The sequence below is a fragment of the Amblyomma mixtum genome, chromosome 6 (assembly GCF_055824585.1).
Source record: "Amblyomma mixtum isolate Tamu chromosome 6, ASM5582458v1, whole genome shotgun sequence".
In the NCBI taxonomy this organism is placed as follows: domain Eukaryota; kingdom Metazoa; phylum Arthropoda; class Arachnida; order Ixodida; family Ixodidae; genus Amblyomma; species Amblyomma mixtum.
Window position 1 is genome coordinate 363,964 of NC_143017.1, and position 14,232 is coordinate 378,195.

The 14,232-nt window shown below is 60.0% G+C and overlaps 6 protein-coding genes across 6 annotated transcripts; 2 read left to right on the forward strand and 4 right to left on the reverse strand.

Moving 5' to 3' along the window:
• Positions 1–1,411: 1,411 nt before the first annotated feature.
• On the reverse strand, positions 1,412–1,723 carry LOC149338034 (histone H4). Its single transcript, XM_089550067.1, has one exon. It carries the CDS (start codon positions 1,721–1,723, stop codon positions 1,412–1,414), a length of 312 nt encoding a protein of 103 aa, XP_089406193.1.
• Positions 1,724–4,174: 2,451 nt separating this feature from the next.
• On the reverse strand, positions 4,175–4,549 carry LOC149338035 (histone H2B-like). The gene has a single exon (XM_089550243.1). It carries the CDS (start codon positions 4,547–4,549, stop codon positions 4,175–4,177), a length of 375 nt encoding a protein of 124 aa, XP_089406369.1.
• Positions 4,550–4,826: 277 nt separating this feature from the next.
• On the forward strand, positions 4,827–5,201 carry LOC149338036 (histone H2A-like). The gene has a single exon (XM_089550068.1). The coding sequence runs from the start codon at positions 4,827–4,829 to the stop codon at positions 5,199–5,201; it is 375 nt and encodes a 124-aa protein (XP_089406194.1).
• A 930-nt stretch (positions 5,202–6,131) lies between these two features.
• Positions 6,132–6,616, reverse strand: LOC149338037 (histone H3-like). The gene is made up of 2 exons (XM_089550069.1): positions 6,590–6,616; positions 6,132–6,527 (listed from the first exon to the last, which is right to left on the reverse strand). The coding sequence occupies exons 1-2, from the start codon at positions 6,614–6,616 to the stop codon at positions 6,132–6,134; spliced, it is 423 nt and encodes a 140-aa protein (XP_089406195.1).
• Positions 6,586–7,990, reverse strand: LOC149338038 (uncharacterized). Its single transcript, XM_089550244.1, has one exon. The coding sequence runs from the start codon at positions 7,893–7,895 to the stop codon at positions 6,726–6,728; it is 1,170 nt and encodes a 389-aa protein (XP_089406370.1). The 5' UTR covers positions 7,896–7,990; the 3' UTR covers positions 6,586–6,725.
• Positions 7,991–10,829: 2,839 nt separating this feature from the next.
• LOC149338039 (uncharacterized) lies at positions 10,830–14,092 on the forward strand. Its single transcript, XM_089550245.1, has one exon. It carries the CDS (start codon positions 11,382–11,384, stop codon positions 14,049–14,051), a length of 2,670 nt encoding a protein of 889 aa, XP_089406371.1. The 5' UTR covers positions 10,830–11,381; the 3' UTR covers positions 14,052–14,092.
• The last annotated feature ends 140 nt before the right edge of the window (positions 14,093–14,232 follow it).

The following is a 14,232-nucleotide window of genomic DNA, read 5'->3' on the forward strand; positions in this document are numbered from 1 at the left end:
ATCCTTTTCATGCACTCCAAAACGCAGGCAGCGCGCTATAGACGCCTGTCTGGACGCCGCAGTTGGGGCACACAAGTTCACAGCCGCCCCAAATAGCAGTTGAGCTGAAAGCTGCACTGGTTGCTTCAAAAAAAACGCACCTCGGAAGTCACCGGCTGCAGAGGGAAACCGTCCTACGGACGGACGGCCAGACTCGCTCAAAAGGCAAGCAGTGAGCTAGCGCGACGTCGCTGTGCCTCTCCCAGGCTCTCTTCGCCATCCACTCTAAATGCTAACACATCCGAGACGCCTTTCACGCACCTGACAGCACACCTTGCTTGAACACACTGCCCTTATTCAAAAGAGGAAAGTGACTCGCGTCAATCAATACACTCATTTTCTGTGGATCGCGCAAACGTTTTCCGCGACACTGACTTTGTAGGAACCGTATGTACACACCACGCATGCAATTTCAGCGTCGTCGGGCATCAAAAATTCGAGGAACAACTGACGACACACACTGGGCACAACAACAACAGCAACTTTATTTCGCAATGCCGCAAAAGTATTTATATTTGCTGCATTGGTTGGCGCAACAACAAAACACATATGCCCGTAATGAGCTGCGATGCGTTTGAATTCACGCAAGCAATTTCGAGGCTGGCTGGTTCCCTCACCGCGTGATGTAATTGTTTACAAGAAGCCGTGCAGCTAGCTATGCCGCTATTTTGTCCGCATCATCGCAGTTATGCTCCCCAGGTGTTTGGTAGCTGAATTTCATGCACAAGACGTTGTTTGCATTCGCCAGGCGTGTTTACCTGCCTGTCTGTGGCTGCGAAACGAACCGCCGACGAATGTAAATAAATCGCTTCGCCTGCGATTATGAGAGGCCGCGCGCACATAAACAAGGAAATGTGTACAGGGGTTCGTTTCGAAAGAAAGCATAATGCCTCTTTTCACCAGACCCGTTCGCAGCACGCACACACGATTGATTCATGGCGAAAGGTAGGTTGTAAACTTATGGCCGCGAAGCTGAAGCGAAAAATGTCGCGCACACACACGTGCGAAAGCCACACACGGCGGCCGCCCTGCCAAAAACGATGCTGCCTCAGATGGCTACTACTATGGCTGCAGACAGTGAGGCACGGCGCAATCAACTGCTCACCTGAGACCGCTGCAGCTTGCTGTTGTGGCATAATCCGCTCGCTTCCGCAGGCGACAACAAGTAGGCAAAGAAAAAAAAAAAAACCCATAGAGACAGAGAGAGAGGAACAAACGAGAACCGGAGCTCTGGTTCGCAACCAACAGCTGCCAATCCAGCATTTGGGTAGCCCTAAAAAGGGCTGTTTGACGACGACACGGAGCTGGAGTAGAGGGTGCACGCCGCACAGGGTCCCTTCTTCCTGACGCGGCGACTACCAGCGTGGCCGGCCTAGCCCCCGAAGCCGTACAAGGTGCGGCCCTGACGCTTGAGCGCGTAGACGACATCCATCGCGGTGACAGTCTTGCGTTTTGCGTGCTCCGTGTACGTGACGGCGTCCCGGATCACGTTCTCGAGGAACACTTTCAAAACGCCGCGGGTCTCCTCGTAGATCAGGCCCGAGATGCGCTTGACACCGCCTCGGCGCGCCAGACGACGGATGGCAGGCTTGGTGATGCCCTGGATGTTGTCCCGCAACACCTTGCGATGACGCTTCGCGCCTCCTTTTCCGAGCCCCTTGCCGCCTTTGCCACGACCAGACATCACGATGCAGAAAAGCGCGACCGCTCGGCTCCGATGCAAAACAGAGAATGCAGGCAGCGAGCCGCGGGGCGTTCGGTCGCGGAGCGCAGCGACGACCGCCATTGGCTGGCGCCTCGACCAATCAGGGTCCGTCTTCGCGAGCGGCGCCTCGCTAGCATCACTGAGCCCTTTCGCAGGACTCTCGCGCAACTACGACCATGGGCAAACTCCTCGCGGGCAGAGCGACTGAGCACAAGAAAAAAAAAAGAAACATTCGGCCTCATGTGCGATGCTGACGCAACAACAACAAACTAAAAAAAAAAAAAGAACCGCGCGCCTTAGAGGGGCCACAGGAGTGCAGTAACGCGATGACCACTGTGGCTGTATAACGCTGGTAGTAATCCGATCTGCATTTGCAGCTCGGTCAAGAGGATGGAAAATGAATGTTGGAGAATCCTGCTTTGTTTTCGTATTTCCTTTTTTTTGCTGCGTGTGCGCGCGTTGGAAACAAACAGGCGCTCGCTGCTTTTGTTTCTTTCATCTCGCAGCAGGGTGTTTCCAGCCCTTTGGACAACCAGACGCACCGCAGAGTGCGCTGCAACGACGAACACAGCCCGAGCCTGTCACATTACAAGTTCAAACTGCGAAATCGCGCGCCTCATTAAAACACATTAATGGCAGTCGAATCGCGTGCCGCCCTTCCTCATCTCTTTTTCGCGAGTTAACTCTTCCGTTCGCTTGCGCGCCAGGATTCAAGAGGCCACCATGGGAGCGCGCGCGACGGCGCTTCGCTGTGTACTCCCCTCCTCTACGGGTCGCTAGGATGCTGAAAAGCGACCAGTTTGCCCGGCGGGCAAAATTCAAACGCTTGTATCTCGGAAAGTAATGCATGCAGGATTTCCAAATTCGGCATACGTGTAGAACACGTTTCGGACCATTTCTCTGGCTAATTTCAGTTCGCTGCACCGACTACGAGCAGTTCGAGCGCCCCTTTCCGTTTTCCGACCATTCCCCGGCTGTGGTACCGACGAGCGCTACTCGGCTCCTGCTTCTCCTTCTTGGCTGTAATCTCTCGAAGCTTTCATTTTGGCTTATCTTCTCGCGGAATTAAAAAAAAAAGCCACCACAGGCAGCGAAATATGCACACACACACACACACACACACCTACCTGACTGAGCTCAGGTCTCTGCATGCACTAGCAACGTAAAAAGGTGGCAAATAACTGCTCCTTCCCATGCGTAGCCCGAACGTTTTATGGAGCCCATGAGCGAGTGCACTGCACACGACTTTGTTACTATTAGCGAAACGTAAGGGACGCATGACACCCGTGCAACCGCGAGCACATAGTAAATATTTGCACGCCTGTCGTGCGCGCCCAACAACAGAAGAACGAAAAAAAAAATTGTGTATCTGCCACACAGATATTATTCAATACACAATTCGGCACGAGCGCAAACTGTAGGGCGAAAAGAAAGGCACCCGAACTTCTGTCGTGCCGCTTGCAGGAACATTAAGCGCATGCAACTTGTCTTCCTCGCGCGTCCACACGTTGCAGTGTGGTCGAGCGCGGAGCTTCGTTTCTGTCTGCGCTCATTTCCTATAGCTATGATGCCCGCAGAGAAGTAGAGGAAGTTGCGCGCCCCGCACAGGGCTGTTAATACGCTTATCGCTACACTTTCTACCTCCGTCCCATTAAACTCAAACGCCGCGGCTGGCTTTTTTTTTTTTCTTTCTGCCTTTAAACACAACAAACATTCACCACCTGCTGGAGGTTTGCATGGCGCTGAAGCCGACAAGGAATTTAGCACCTTGGGCCACCTCACAGTTTACTGCTGGGCTTCGTTACAAATTTTATTTTTGTCACCTATTTCAGGATCCCTATGCAACAGACGTTGCCGAAAAAATCCCTCGCGGTCGACTCCCCAACGTCCGCAAGGGGTTTTGCGCAAGTTCAGTCAACCCATTGCACTGTGCATACATTTCAGGACTCAGTAGTGTGTTGTGAACGCGTCTGAACCGAATAGCATTTCTAAGGCTTTCTTCCTTTCTTTTTTTTTCTTTCCCCCCTGCAGCTAAAGTGTACTGTAGGCCACTTTAAGCCCACGCGTTATGGGAAGCAGAGCTGAACTCAAGCAAGAAATAAAACGCAGTAACAAGACGGCCACACCGCAGCGCTGAAAGAATACGCGACTGCCGCACAACAAACAGCTGGTGGGGCCCTACAGAGGGAACCTATTCACATGCACAGCAGTCAAAACGAGAGATGCCTTGGTATTTAAAACCACTTCAGGCTGCCACGCGAGGGGAATAAGAAATAAATAAATAAATATTATACACACATCACGCTCAGAGAGAGGAAAAACAGGACCGGTGCATCGCTGCCTGCAGGCAGGCTCGCCAATGCAAACACTTTGGTTGGCTCTGATAAGAGCCGTTGAGGTGAGGGCCGGCGGCAGGCGCAATGTGCCACCCTACTTGGAGCTGGTGTACTTGGTGACAGCCTTGGTGCCTTCAGACACGGCGTGCTTGGCCAGTTCGCCAGGCAGCAGAAGACGCACCGCGGTCTGGATCTCCCGGCTGGTGATGGTCGAGCGCTTGTTGTAGTGGGCCAGGCGGGAAGACTCGGCCGCGATGCGCTCGAAGATGTCGTTCACGAAGCTGTTCATGATGGACATGGCCTTGCTGGAAACTCCAGTGTCTGGATGCACCTGCTTCAGCACCTTATAAATGTAGATGGAGAAGCTCTCCTTCCTGCGGCGCTTCTTCTTCTTCTTGTCCGTAGCGCGCACATTCTTCTGAGCCTTTCCGGCCTTCTTCACGGCCTTCCCAGAGGGCTGAGGCGGCATGTTGACAGCGACGTCGACGCTCGGCAACACGGACGGTGTCGAAAGAACGCGCGCCAAGGGGCGCGCGGCGCTTTTATACTGGCACGGTGGTGTTCAAGCGACCCGAGCCAGGCCGCCGCGCGATTGGTCGACGCAGCGATAGCTCCGCCCCAATCCGCGTCGGGCTCGCGGCGCGGGGAGAGAGCGCGGTATTCGTTTCGTTTCTATCGAACGTGCTCGCACGCAGTGGTCGTCGCTGATTCTCCTGCTTCTCGAGCGTACTACAACAACAGTCACCATGTCCGGCCGCGGCAAAGGAGGCAAAGCCAAGGGCAAGAGCAAGACCCGCTCCAGCCGCGCGGGACTCCAGTTCCCCGTTGGCCGAATCCACCGTCTCCTGCGCAAGGGCAACTACGCGGAGCGCGTCGGAGCCGGCGCCCCGGTCTACCTGGCCGCCGTCCTGGAATACCTGGCTGCCGAGGTGCTCGAGTTGGCGGGTAATGCTGCTCGCGATAACAAGAAGACGAGAATCATTCCTCGCCACCTGCAACTGGCCATCCGAAACGACGAGGAGCTCAACAAGCTGCTCTCGGGAGTGACCATTGCCCAGGGTGGCGTCCTGCCCAACATCCAGGCCGTGCTGCTCCCCAAGAAGACCGAGAAGAAGGCGTGAGCGGTCCTCTGCACGTCTATGGAGGCGCGCCCGCCGCAGCGATAGCTCGCACCTAACGGTCCTTATCAGGACCAACCAAGTGCCTGCCACGGCGGGGCCTCGCTCTGCGATCCCTTTGCTCTGGACCACTGCGTCCCTCTCATGCTGCTTTCGTTTACTGCCCGTTGGGCGTCACTGACACTACTCGACCACATGCGGCCGCGCACACAGGTTCGCTGTCCTTTCTTTTTTCTTTTTTTTTCAGCCCGCTACAGGCCAGTACAGCGCACCGAGAGCAATGTTATTAATGGACTACACGAGAAAAGCGCGTCTCGTGGTTTCCTTCCAGTGGGCTGGGCTTGGGAATATCACCAAACGGCATGATTGGCATGTCGCAAGGGATCGTTTAAAGGAAAAGTAATAAACAGCCCAGCGACGAGGCACAAGACAGAATAAAGATGGACAAGCGCTTGTCCGTCGTCGCTGTGCCGTTTTGTTTTTTTTTTTTTAATTCTTCAATATGCACCAATTCGCTCAGTTTTTGTTTTTCTGCTGTGTAGTTTCAAGGAGCTGCTGCATTTACTTGTGCGGACAGCGGTTCTTATTTTTCTTCTTCTTGTTTTTCGACTGCATCCCATTCGGTGCGCGCGAGTTGTTATCGGCACAAAAAGAAATAAAAAATAACTAACCTGCGGGAAGCCGCCGGGGTGTAAAAGTGCAGGCGAGTTCAGTACAAGGGCAGTGCGGAATCACTTTCAACACACTCACCCATGTCGCAGGAACAGACAGTCAGAGTAAAAAAAAAAAAAGAGAGAGGTACCGGGGTCCTGAGCTCGTGTTCGTCTCGACCGTGCGCCCGTGGCCAACGCAAACGTTTGGGTGGTCCTGAGAAGGACCGTTGTGGAGCGTTGCTGCTGCTGCTGCTGCTGTGGCGGCGCCTCGAATACGCTTTTAGGCGCGCTCGCCACGGATGCGCCTCGCCAGCTGGATGTCCTTCGGCATGATGGTGACGCGCTTGGCGTGGATCGCGCACAGGTTGGTGTCCTCGAAGAGACCGACAAGGTATGCCTCGCTGGCCTCCTGAAGTGCCATGACGGCCGAGCTCTGGAAGCGCAGGTCGGTCTTGAAGTCCTGAGCGATTTCTCTCACCAGGCGCTGGAAGGGCAGCTTGCGGATGAGAAGTTCGGTCGATTTTTGGTATCGGCGAATTTCACGAAGTGCCACGGTGCCAGGCCTGTAACGGTGAGGCTTCTTCACTCCCCCGGTAGCTGGCGCACTCTTGCGAGCAGCCTTTGTGGCCAGCTGCTTACGGGGGGCCTTGCCGCCAGTGCTCTTGCGCGCGGTTTGCTTGCCGTTGTCAGATGAGAAGGAGGATTGGCACCCGAAAGTGCCTCTCCCCGGGGTCACACATAACCCATCAACTCATCATCATCCATCCGACACCCCCGGCAAGGCCCAGGCCCCCTCCACAAGTGGGGGGGTCAGTTTTTTGTTTTGGGGTGAAGGTCCTACCCGGACAAGGGCCGCGACGCGCCAGGAAGGCGGTCACGGTCGCGGGGCGGCTGCCCCGCTTACCTCGTCTTCATCCTGGTCGGAGCTGTACGTAGCGTCACTCAGGAAGCTGCAGTCGCAGTTGGTCACGGCACTGCACGAGTCGCACCAGCGCCCCTCGCCTCCAGACTGCTCGGAGTCGTCCTCTGCAACAGGAGAAGAAGCGCGCGACGCTTCGCGCCGTTTAAGTTTCGCGGGCGCGCGGCAGTGCGCGGAGCTATCCTCAGATGGCGCTGGGGGCTCGCTGCGTGGGCTGGCTGCTCTCTCCCTCCGTCGGCGCTTCCGCCGCTGGACGAGAGTGAACTCCCCCTCGCCCGTCGGGTTCGCCTCTGCCTCGACCGGTTCCGCGCTGCGTTGTTCGGCAGGCTCGTTGTCCACGTGTTGACTGCTCACTGGGACTGCGGGGCCGCTGGAGCCCTCGACCGAGGTATCCGAGGCAGGGTCCTGGTCCTTGTCTGGCGCGAGGGCAACCTGCGACGCAGCGGCAGCCGCAGCAGACACCATCGCGCGCTTCGCTACTGACGCGAACGTGCGCGTCGCACACTTCGCGACGGCGTGGTCACCGCCGCACTGGGGGCACGGCTCCTCGCACGTGGCGTGGCCGAACACACCGCAGCGCGAGCACAAAGGCACGTCGCACGCCGCCCGCACGTGGTCACGAGAACCACAGCGCCGGCAGACACGCGCGACACCCTCGTACTCGCACTGCACGGTGAACTCTGCCACCTGCAGGAAGTTGGGTAGCGCCGACTTCATCTCCATTCGCACGCGCCTGGTCCCGTTCGGCACGCCGTCGAATCCAGGCACGTACTCAGCAACGATGCTCTCCACTGGTCCGTACTCCTCCAGGGCTCCTTTCAGCTCAGCTACATCAATGTCGACTGGAAAGCCAAAAACTCGCACCACGGTGCTCAGCGTACCGCGGTACGCGAAGCGCACCGCGGTGCCTCGCACCTCGATTACGGGCCTCGCAAGAAAGCGCTGAACGGCAGGCCTGGACTTAAAGGTGACCTCAAAACGGCCCACCCCGAAGTCCTGCACGCCGCCCAGCTCTGACTTGGAGAAACATTTCACAAGCTCTTTACAAATGTCTGCGCCGCACACGCCCTGCGGCACGCGGCCGAAGAACGTTTGCGGGCGCAGTCGCTGTGCAAGCCGAGGCATGGCAACAGCCTCACTCACCTGCGTTCGGATGGCGAGACAAAGAACGAGGCCTAGGCAGTCCTAGGCAACGTGCTTGGTACGGGCCATGGTGACGAGCGCGGACGCTGGAAACGGGAGACTGCCTCCGGAGACGGACGGAGATTGGTACGGGCCATGGTGACGAGCGCGGACGCTGGAAACGGGAGACTGCCTCCGGAGACGGACGGAGATCGACTGCGCCGCGCGGCGGTGCTGCTCCGCAGCGCCCCCCCCTCTCTCCCACCTGATTGGTCGCCTGACGGACCGATGGCTACCCTCCGTTCAGCGGCACCCAGAATGCTGGAAACCGCCCGGTTTCGAGCAGAATGCTGGAAACCGCCCGGTTTCGAGGGATCCCTGGAGGCGCGCGTAGCGAGCGGTTGTTTACGGTGTCGCTCCGCGCTAGCTCAGCTATTTCACCACGTGGTCATCACTCCTGATGCCCTAATAGAGCCCCGCTATTAATTATAGCAACAGCCGCGCTGCCGGCGCCGCACGGCGCTTAGGGGGCTTGCAACATGGAGCCCCCGCGATTTCCCCACGCGAGTCGATCGCAGCGAAGCTCCGAGCACGTGGCACCACCGCGATCCTACAGTCTTAACGCCAGGCCATGCACTATAAGTGCCCTACAGGAGTTACTGATCGCGGTGGAGCGGGCGAAGCAAGAGGTGCAGCTTTCATCATCTCAGGTTGCTGCCTCGACCGCTTGGAAGCCGCTGCCACCGAGAGTGTGGCCGCAGCCACCACGTGCTCGCGATAGCGAGCACGCATCTCATCAGGAGGCCGCTGACCTGCCTGCTACCACGACGAGCGCCCGGGACCTCGAGGCAGGCACCGCGAGAGGACCCGCAGACCTGGCGTTGGAGGCGATGGACGAGAGCTCGCACAGGAAGCGGGTCCGATCGCCGTCTCCCCCACCACGACGCAGCGTGGATGGCGTGCAAGGCGCTGCTGATGCAAGCCTGGAAGGCATGGCCAAGCGCACGCATACCACGAATGCCCCGGACCACGTGGAAGCGGCCGTTGACCTCGAGCGTCGAGCGGCCCACGCGCGAGATTCCCCTCCCGCGGCGGCGCTTTCCCCCTCGCAGGTCCCTCTCTCCCAGCCAGCTGTCACCGGAACCGGATGGCGCGCTGCGGCGGCGGCGCCACCAGCGGGGCCCGCATCGTCAGCTGGCCAGATTTCGTCTGCTAGCAGCGAGCACGCGCCGCCTCCCTGCTCGTCTCAACCCGTGGCCTCTCAGCAGCGGGACCTGATCCCGTGGCGAATGCAGACCACCAAGGCTCAGAGACGACGCAGGGCGGCCCTGGCTCGAGCCGCGGCTGCTGTGGAGCTGCCTGCGAGCCTGGTGGGCACGGTGCTGTTCCGGCCAGCTGACCGAGGGGCTGCCTTCACCAAGCACCAGGGCTGGGAGCTGGCAGAGGAGATCGGGCCCCGACCTGGCGTCCTGGCGGTCCGGGTCAATACCCGCCGCAATGTGGTGGCCGTGGACGCGGGGAGCAGCGATGCTTTCCAGGCCCTGCTAGCCACCACGGTCATCAGGGGCGTCCAGGTCCGCGCTCGAGAGCCCTCTCCTCGAAACCAGTGCGCGGGCCTCGTGTTTGGCGTGGACGAGAGGAAGACGGCGGAGGAGCTGCTCGCGGCGTCTGAATCATCAGTGCCGATGACGTCGGCGTCGCTGTCTGGTGGCACGCTCACCATCAGATTCGCGGCGCCGACGCCACCGGCATTTGTATCTATTTACAGACGCCGCCTTGCTGTCCGGCCCTGCCGCCCGCGGCCTCTGCAGTGCGCGAAGTGCGCGAGCCTGGCGCACGCAACCGGGGCCTGCCGGGCTCCCTCACGCTGCACACGCTGTGGCGGCCCGCACGAGACCGGGGCTTGCACCACCAAGAAGCCTCGGTGCATTAACTGCGGCGGAGCTCACGCGGCCACGGACCCTGCGTGCCCGCACTGGCAGCGTGAACGCCATGTGGCCACCTTGATGGCCACATCAGAGGCGCCCCTCTCCAGGCGGGCGGTTCGGGCCGTGGTGCAAGCTGAGACAGCCCCGCGAGCCGCACAGCAGCAGCAGCAGCAGAAGAGGGAGCAGCGCGCGCCGCGCCCTCTCTCGTACGCGCAGGCAGTCGTCCGGGGCGAGCAGCAGCAGCAGCGCCACCGGTCCAGCCAGCGGCCGCGCCGCCAACTAAGCCAGCAGACGGCAACCGGCTCGGAGGAGGAGAGGCGCAGCACGCTGGCCCCGCAGCGCGCTGCGCCGCGCGCGCCAGCTGATTCACGGGACCAGCTGATTCTACAGCTACAGCACGCGCTGCGCGCGATAAGCGCCCTGTTTCCCGAGGGCAGCGATGGACAACGGGCCTGCTTAGAAGCTGCAGGTGCCCCCGCACGGATAGGCCAGCATCATGGCTAGTCGCCGGGCTCCCCCCCGTATCCCATCCATCCTGCAGTGGAATGTACGCTCTCTTGCAGCGCGGTACCCTGAGTTGCGAGTTCGCATCGCGGAGGATGCTCCGGAGGTTATCGCGCTGCAAGAGACGTACATTCGTCTCCAAGAAGGGGAGCCGCAGATGCGACTGCCTGGATATATTGGCTATCACTCACCAACAACGTGCGAGGAACCCACCTGTGCTGCAGTGCCGTGTTGTGACCGTGCCCATCGCCCCGGGAAATCGCGGTGCGCGATTTACGTGCGCAGTGACGTTTTGCATACTCTCGTCGGTTCGGCGGCGGCGACAACCGATGCCCAGGAGTGCGTGGTGGTGACAGTGCGCGTCGGTGGTGTTGACACGTCGGTGGCTTCTGTGTATGTGCGCCCAGCTGTCGCGTGGAACGCGCTGTGTTTTCGTGCGGTTTCCTCGTGCTGTGCCCCGCGTCAGATCATCTGCGGTGATTTTGACGCTCATCACAGTGCGTGGGGCAGTGTGCGACATTCCGCGCGAGGAGACGACCTGCACGACGCAGCAACGCAGCTGGGACTCACTCCCCTGAACACCGGCGAGCCCACCTTTCGACGACGCGGAACACCCGGCTCCTGCATCGACGTTGCCTTCGCATCCAGAGGGATAGAGGCGACATGGCATCGATCACCATCACTCTGGGGCTCAGATCATTACTCCATCCTAATTGAGCCCACTGCTACGGAGGCCCGCGCCAAAAGAAGCTACTCCATCGTCAACTGGAGCGCGTTCAGGCAGGCGGTCGATGAAGCGGCCGTCACTGGAGCCGACTTCTTCTCGAGTCTGGTTCGGAGCGCCCTAGCAGCCACCAGACGAGCAGAGGTGCGGGCAGGACAACCCACACCAGATATCAAGCTGCTCGGTCTGCGCGAGAAACGCGACCGCGCAGAAAACAGGGCGCGACGAACCGACCGAGCGGCCGATTGGACCGTTTACAACCGCCTGGACGCAGTGGCGCGGCGCCACTCTCACAAATTGTACCGACGGCAGTGGGCTTCGCTATGCCAAAGGATGGAGGAAGACACCAGCTCGCGGAGGCTATTCGACATGCTGCGACGAATTACGAAGCAACAGGTGAACCCTCAGCCTTTGGCCGCGCTTGCCATCTCAAGCGGCCTTAGCTATGAACAGCTGGCAGAGAGGTTCGCCGATCGCTTCGCGCCGCCCAGCCTCACGAACGACGCGAGCTCAGACCCACCTGAGAGCCCCGGAAGCGATGCCAGCCTCTTCCCCGTCACCTCAGATGGCCCCTGTGACGCGCCTTTCAGCGCGGCGGAACTGAACAATGCGCTCGCGCGATGCCGCCGTCGCTCGGCGCCCGGGCCGGACGGGGTGACTTATCAGATGTTACGCAACCTGGATGCGAAGCAACGAGAGGTCCTCCTGCAGCAGATCAACTTGGTGTGGGAACGCGGGGAACTCCCGGAGGATTGGCGCACTGCGGTCGTCTGTCCCATCCGAAAGCCAGGTCGCCCACCCACGGAGCTGAGTGGATATCGTCCAGTGGCTCTAACATCGGCGGCAGGTAAGCTCATGGAGCACATGGCATTGCAGCGTCTGAACGAGCGGGCCGCGGCGGCCGATTTGTTTGACGAGCGGCAGACGGGTTTCCGCGGAATGCGGTGCACGGCTGATTCCATCTCGGACGTTGTCACTGCCCTCGAGCACGCCAGAGTGGCAGGCCAGGTAGCGCTGCTGCTGCTACTGGACGTCTCGGGAGCATTTGACAACGTTCACCGCGCACCGATTCTAGCGTTGCTTGAAGCGGCCGGCGTGTGCGGACGTCTTTTGCGATATGTTCGCGGCTTCCTGAGCGGTCGTACCATGCGCGTGAGAGTGGGGGGGAAACTCTCTGAGCCTCGTCCGGTGGATCTGGGCGTGCCGCAGGGCTCTGTTTTGTCACCATTCCTGTTTAATGTGGCCATGTCGGTGGTGCCGGGTTCCCTTCCCACGGGCGCCCGACATCGCGTGTACATGTCCATATATGCAGATGACATTGCTCTGTGGTGCCTGGGACCACCGGGCGAGGCGCTCCGCGTGCGGGGATGCCTTCAGGGGGCCCTGACCGCAATCGACGCCTGCTTACGCGGTCTCGGTCTGTCGCTGAGTGCGAGCAAATCGGTAGCCATGGCCTGCGTTTCACGCTCGCGTGCGCGCCCAACGCCACTGTCACTGGACGGGACTCCCATTCTTTGGCGAAAAACGGTGCGGTACCTCGGCTTGGACATCGACCAGCGCCTTTCTTTCCGCCCCGCGGCGACCAAGGCCTGTTTGCAGATGAAGAGGATCTCCGCCGCCGTTCACAAGCTCACCGCTCGAGGCCAGGGCATCTCGCAACAAGCCGCGCTGCGTCTGTACAACGCCGCAGCCTTGGGGGCGATGCTGTATGCATTGCCGCTCGTCTCGGTGCGCAAGCCATGTTGGACGAAACTGGAGCTCCAACACAGGAAGTCCCTGCGCGTGTGCCTCGGTGTACCGCGCACTTCACAGTGCGCCGCAACGCTAGCCGAGGCAGGAGCGTGGCCACTTCAGCTCCAGGCCGCGCGCAGGGCTCTGAATCACATCGATCGGCTCCACCGCGCACCAGACGGCGGCTCGCTGCTACAACGCCTGCGCACGCGCCCTCGTTCACGCATGGGCGCGGCGTTGCTCGAGTACGAGACCCTCACCAATGGCTCGCCCCCTTACGACACCTGTGTGCCCTGGCCGGCTGCCACGGAGATACAGCGAGAAATCGTCGGCATCGCGGGAAAGCGGAGCACACCCCTCTGCGCTGTGCAGCAGCTAACCAGGGCCGTCATGCACGAGGAATTACAGGACCATCTCCTCGTGTTTACAGACGGCTCAGTGGTTCGTGACAGCTGCTCGCTCGCAGCGGCCGCCACCATCCCTGCCCTGCGACTGCACAGCCAACAGCACACAAACTATTTGGGTTCTTCCACCACGGCGGAACTGGTGGGACTCCAGCTCGGGTTGGAACTCGTGCTCACCATCGTCCCTCCGCCGCCCAAGTGTGCTGTTTTGTGCGACTCCCGCGCCGCCCTCAGCCGGCTGCAGAACATCGGCCGTGGTACCCCGTTAGTGCGCGCAATCCGAGCGTGCCTTGCGCAACTGGCACAGCTTGGATGTGTTGTGCGCGTTCAGTGGGTGCCCGGCCACTGTGGAATCGCCGGCAACGAGGACGCTGACGATCTCGCGACCGCCGCACACCAGCTCCCTTCCAGCAACCTACCCCTCGCGCTGGAGGACGTGCGTGCGGTCATTCAGACTCATCTCCGACGGCAGCACCCCGATCCCCGCATCGCAGAAGGTGAGCGCATTCATCTCGTCACCGGCTGTCGCTCGCTCACGCGGGCGCAGCGCGCAATGATCCTTCGACTACGAATTGGATGCGTGTGGAACGGGGAACGACGTGCGCGTCACGGGTTCGCGACGAGTGCAGCGTGTGTCGGGTGTGGTTGTGACGAAACACTCGAACACTTGCTACTTCGCTGCACCGCGCTCATAGATGCCCGTCGCGACATGCTTGCGGCCTACCGGGCGCTGGGCATCTTGCCAGACTCCCTCGCAATGTTATTGTGGCCGCATGGCAGTGCGCGCACTCGCGAGCGAACTTTGGTGAGCCTCTGTGTTTTCCTCGAACAGGCGGGCTTGACGTCCCGTCTGTTCTCCGCCAGGTAGTTGTGTGCAGTGACGTGAACATTCCACGCGCGCTACCTTGGACGGTGAACAGCTGGACGCCCCCACTCCAGCTGTTTTGTGCAATGTGTCGTGCGCGCGTGATGGACCATTGATCGCCCAGATCAACACGCGCGTGCGACCTGTATATATGTATATTTAATCTAGTTATCGTGCGCGTGTG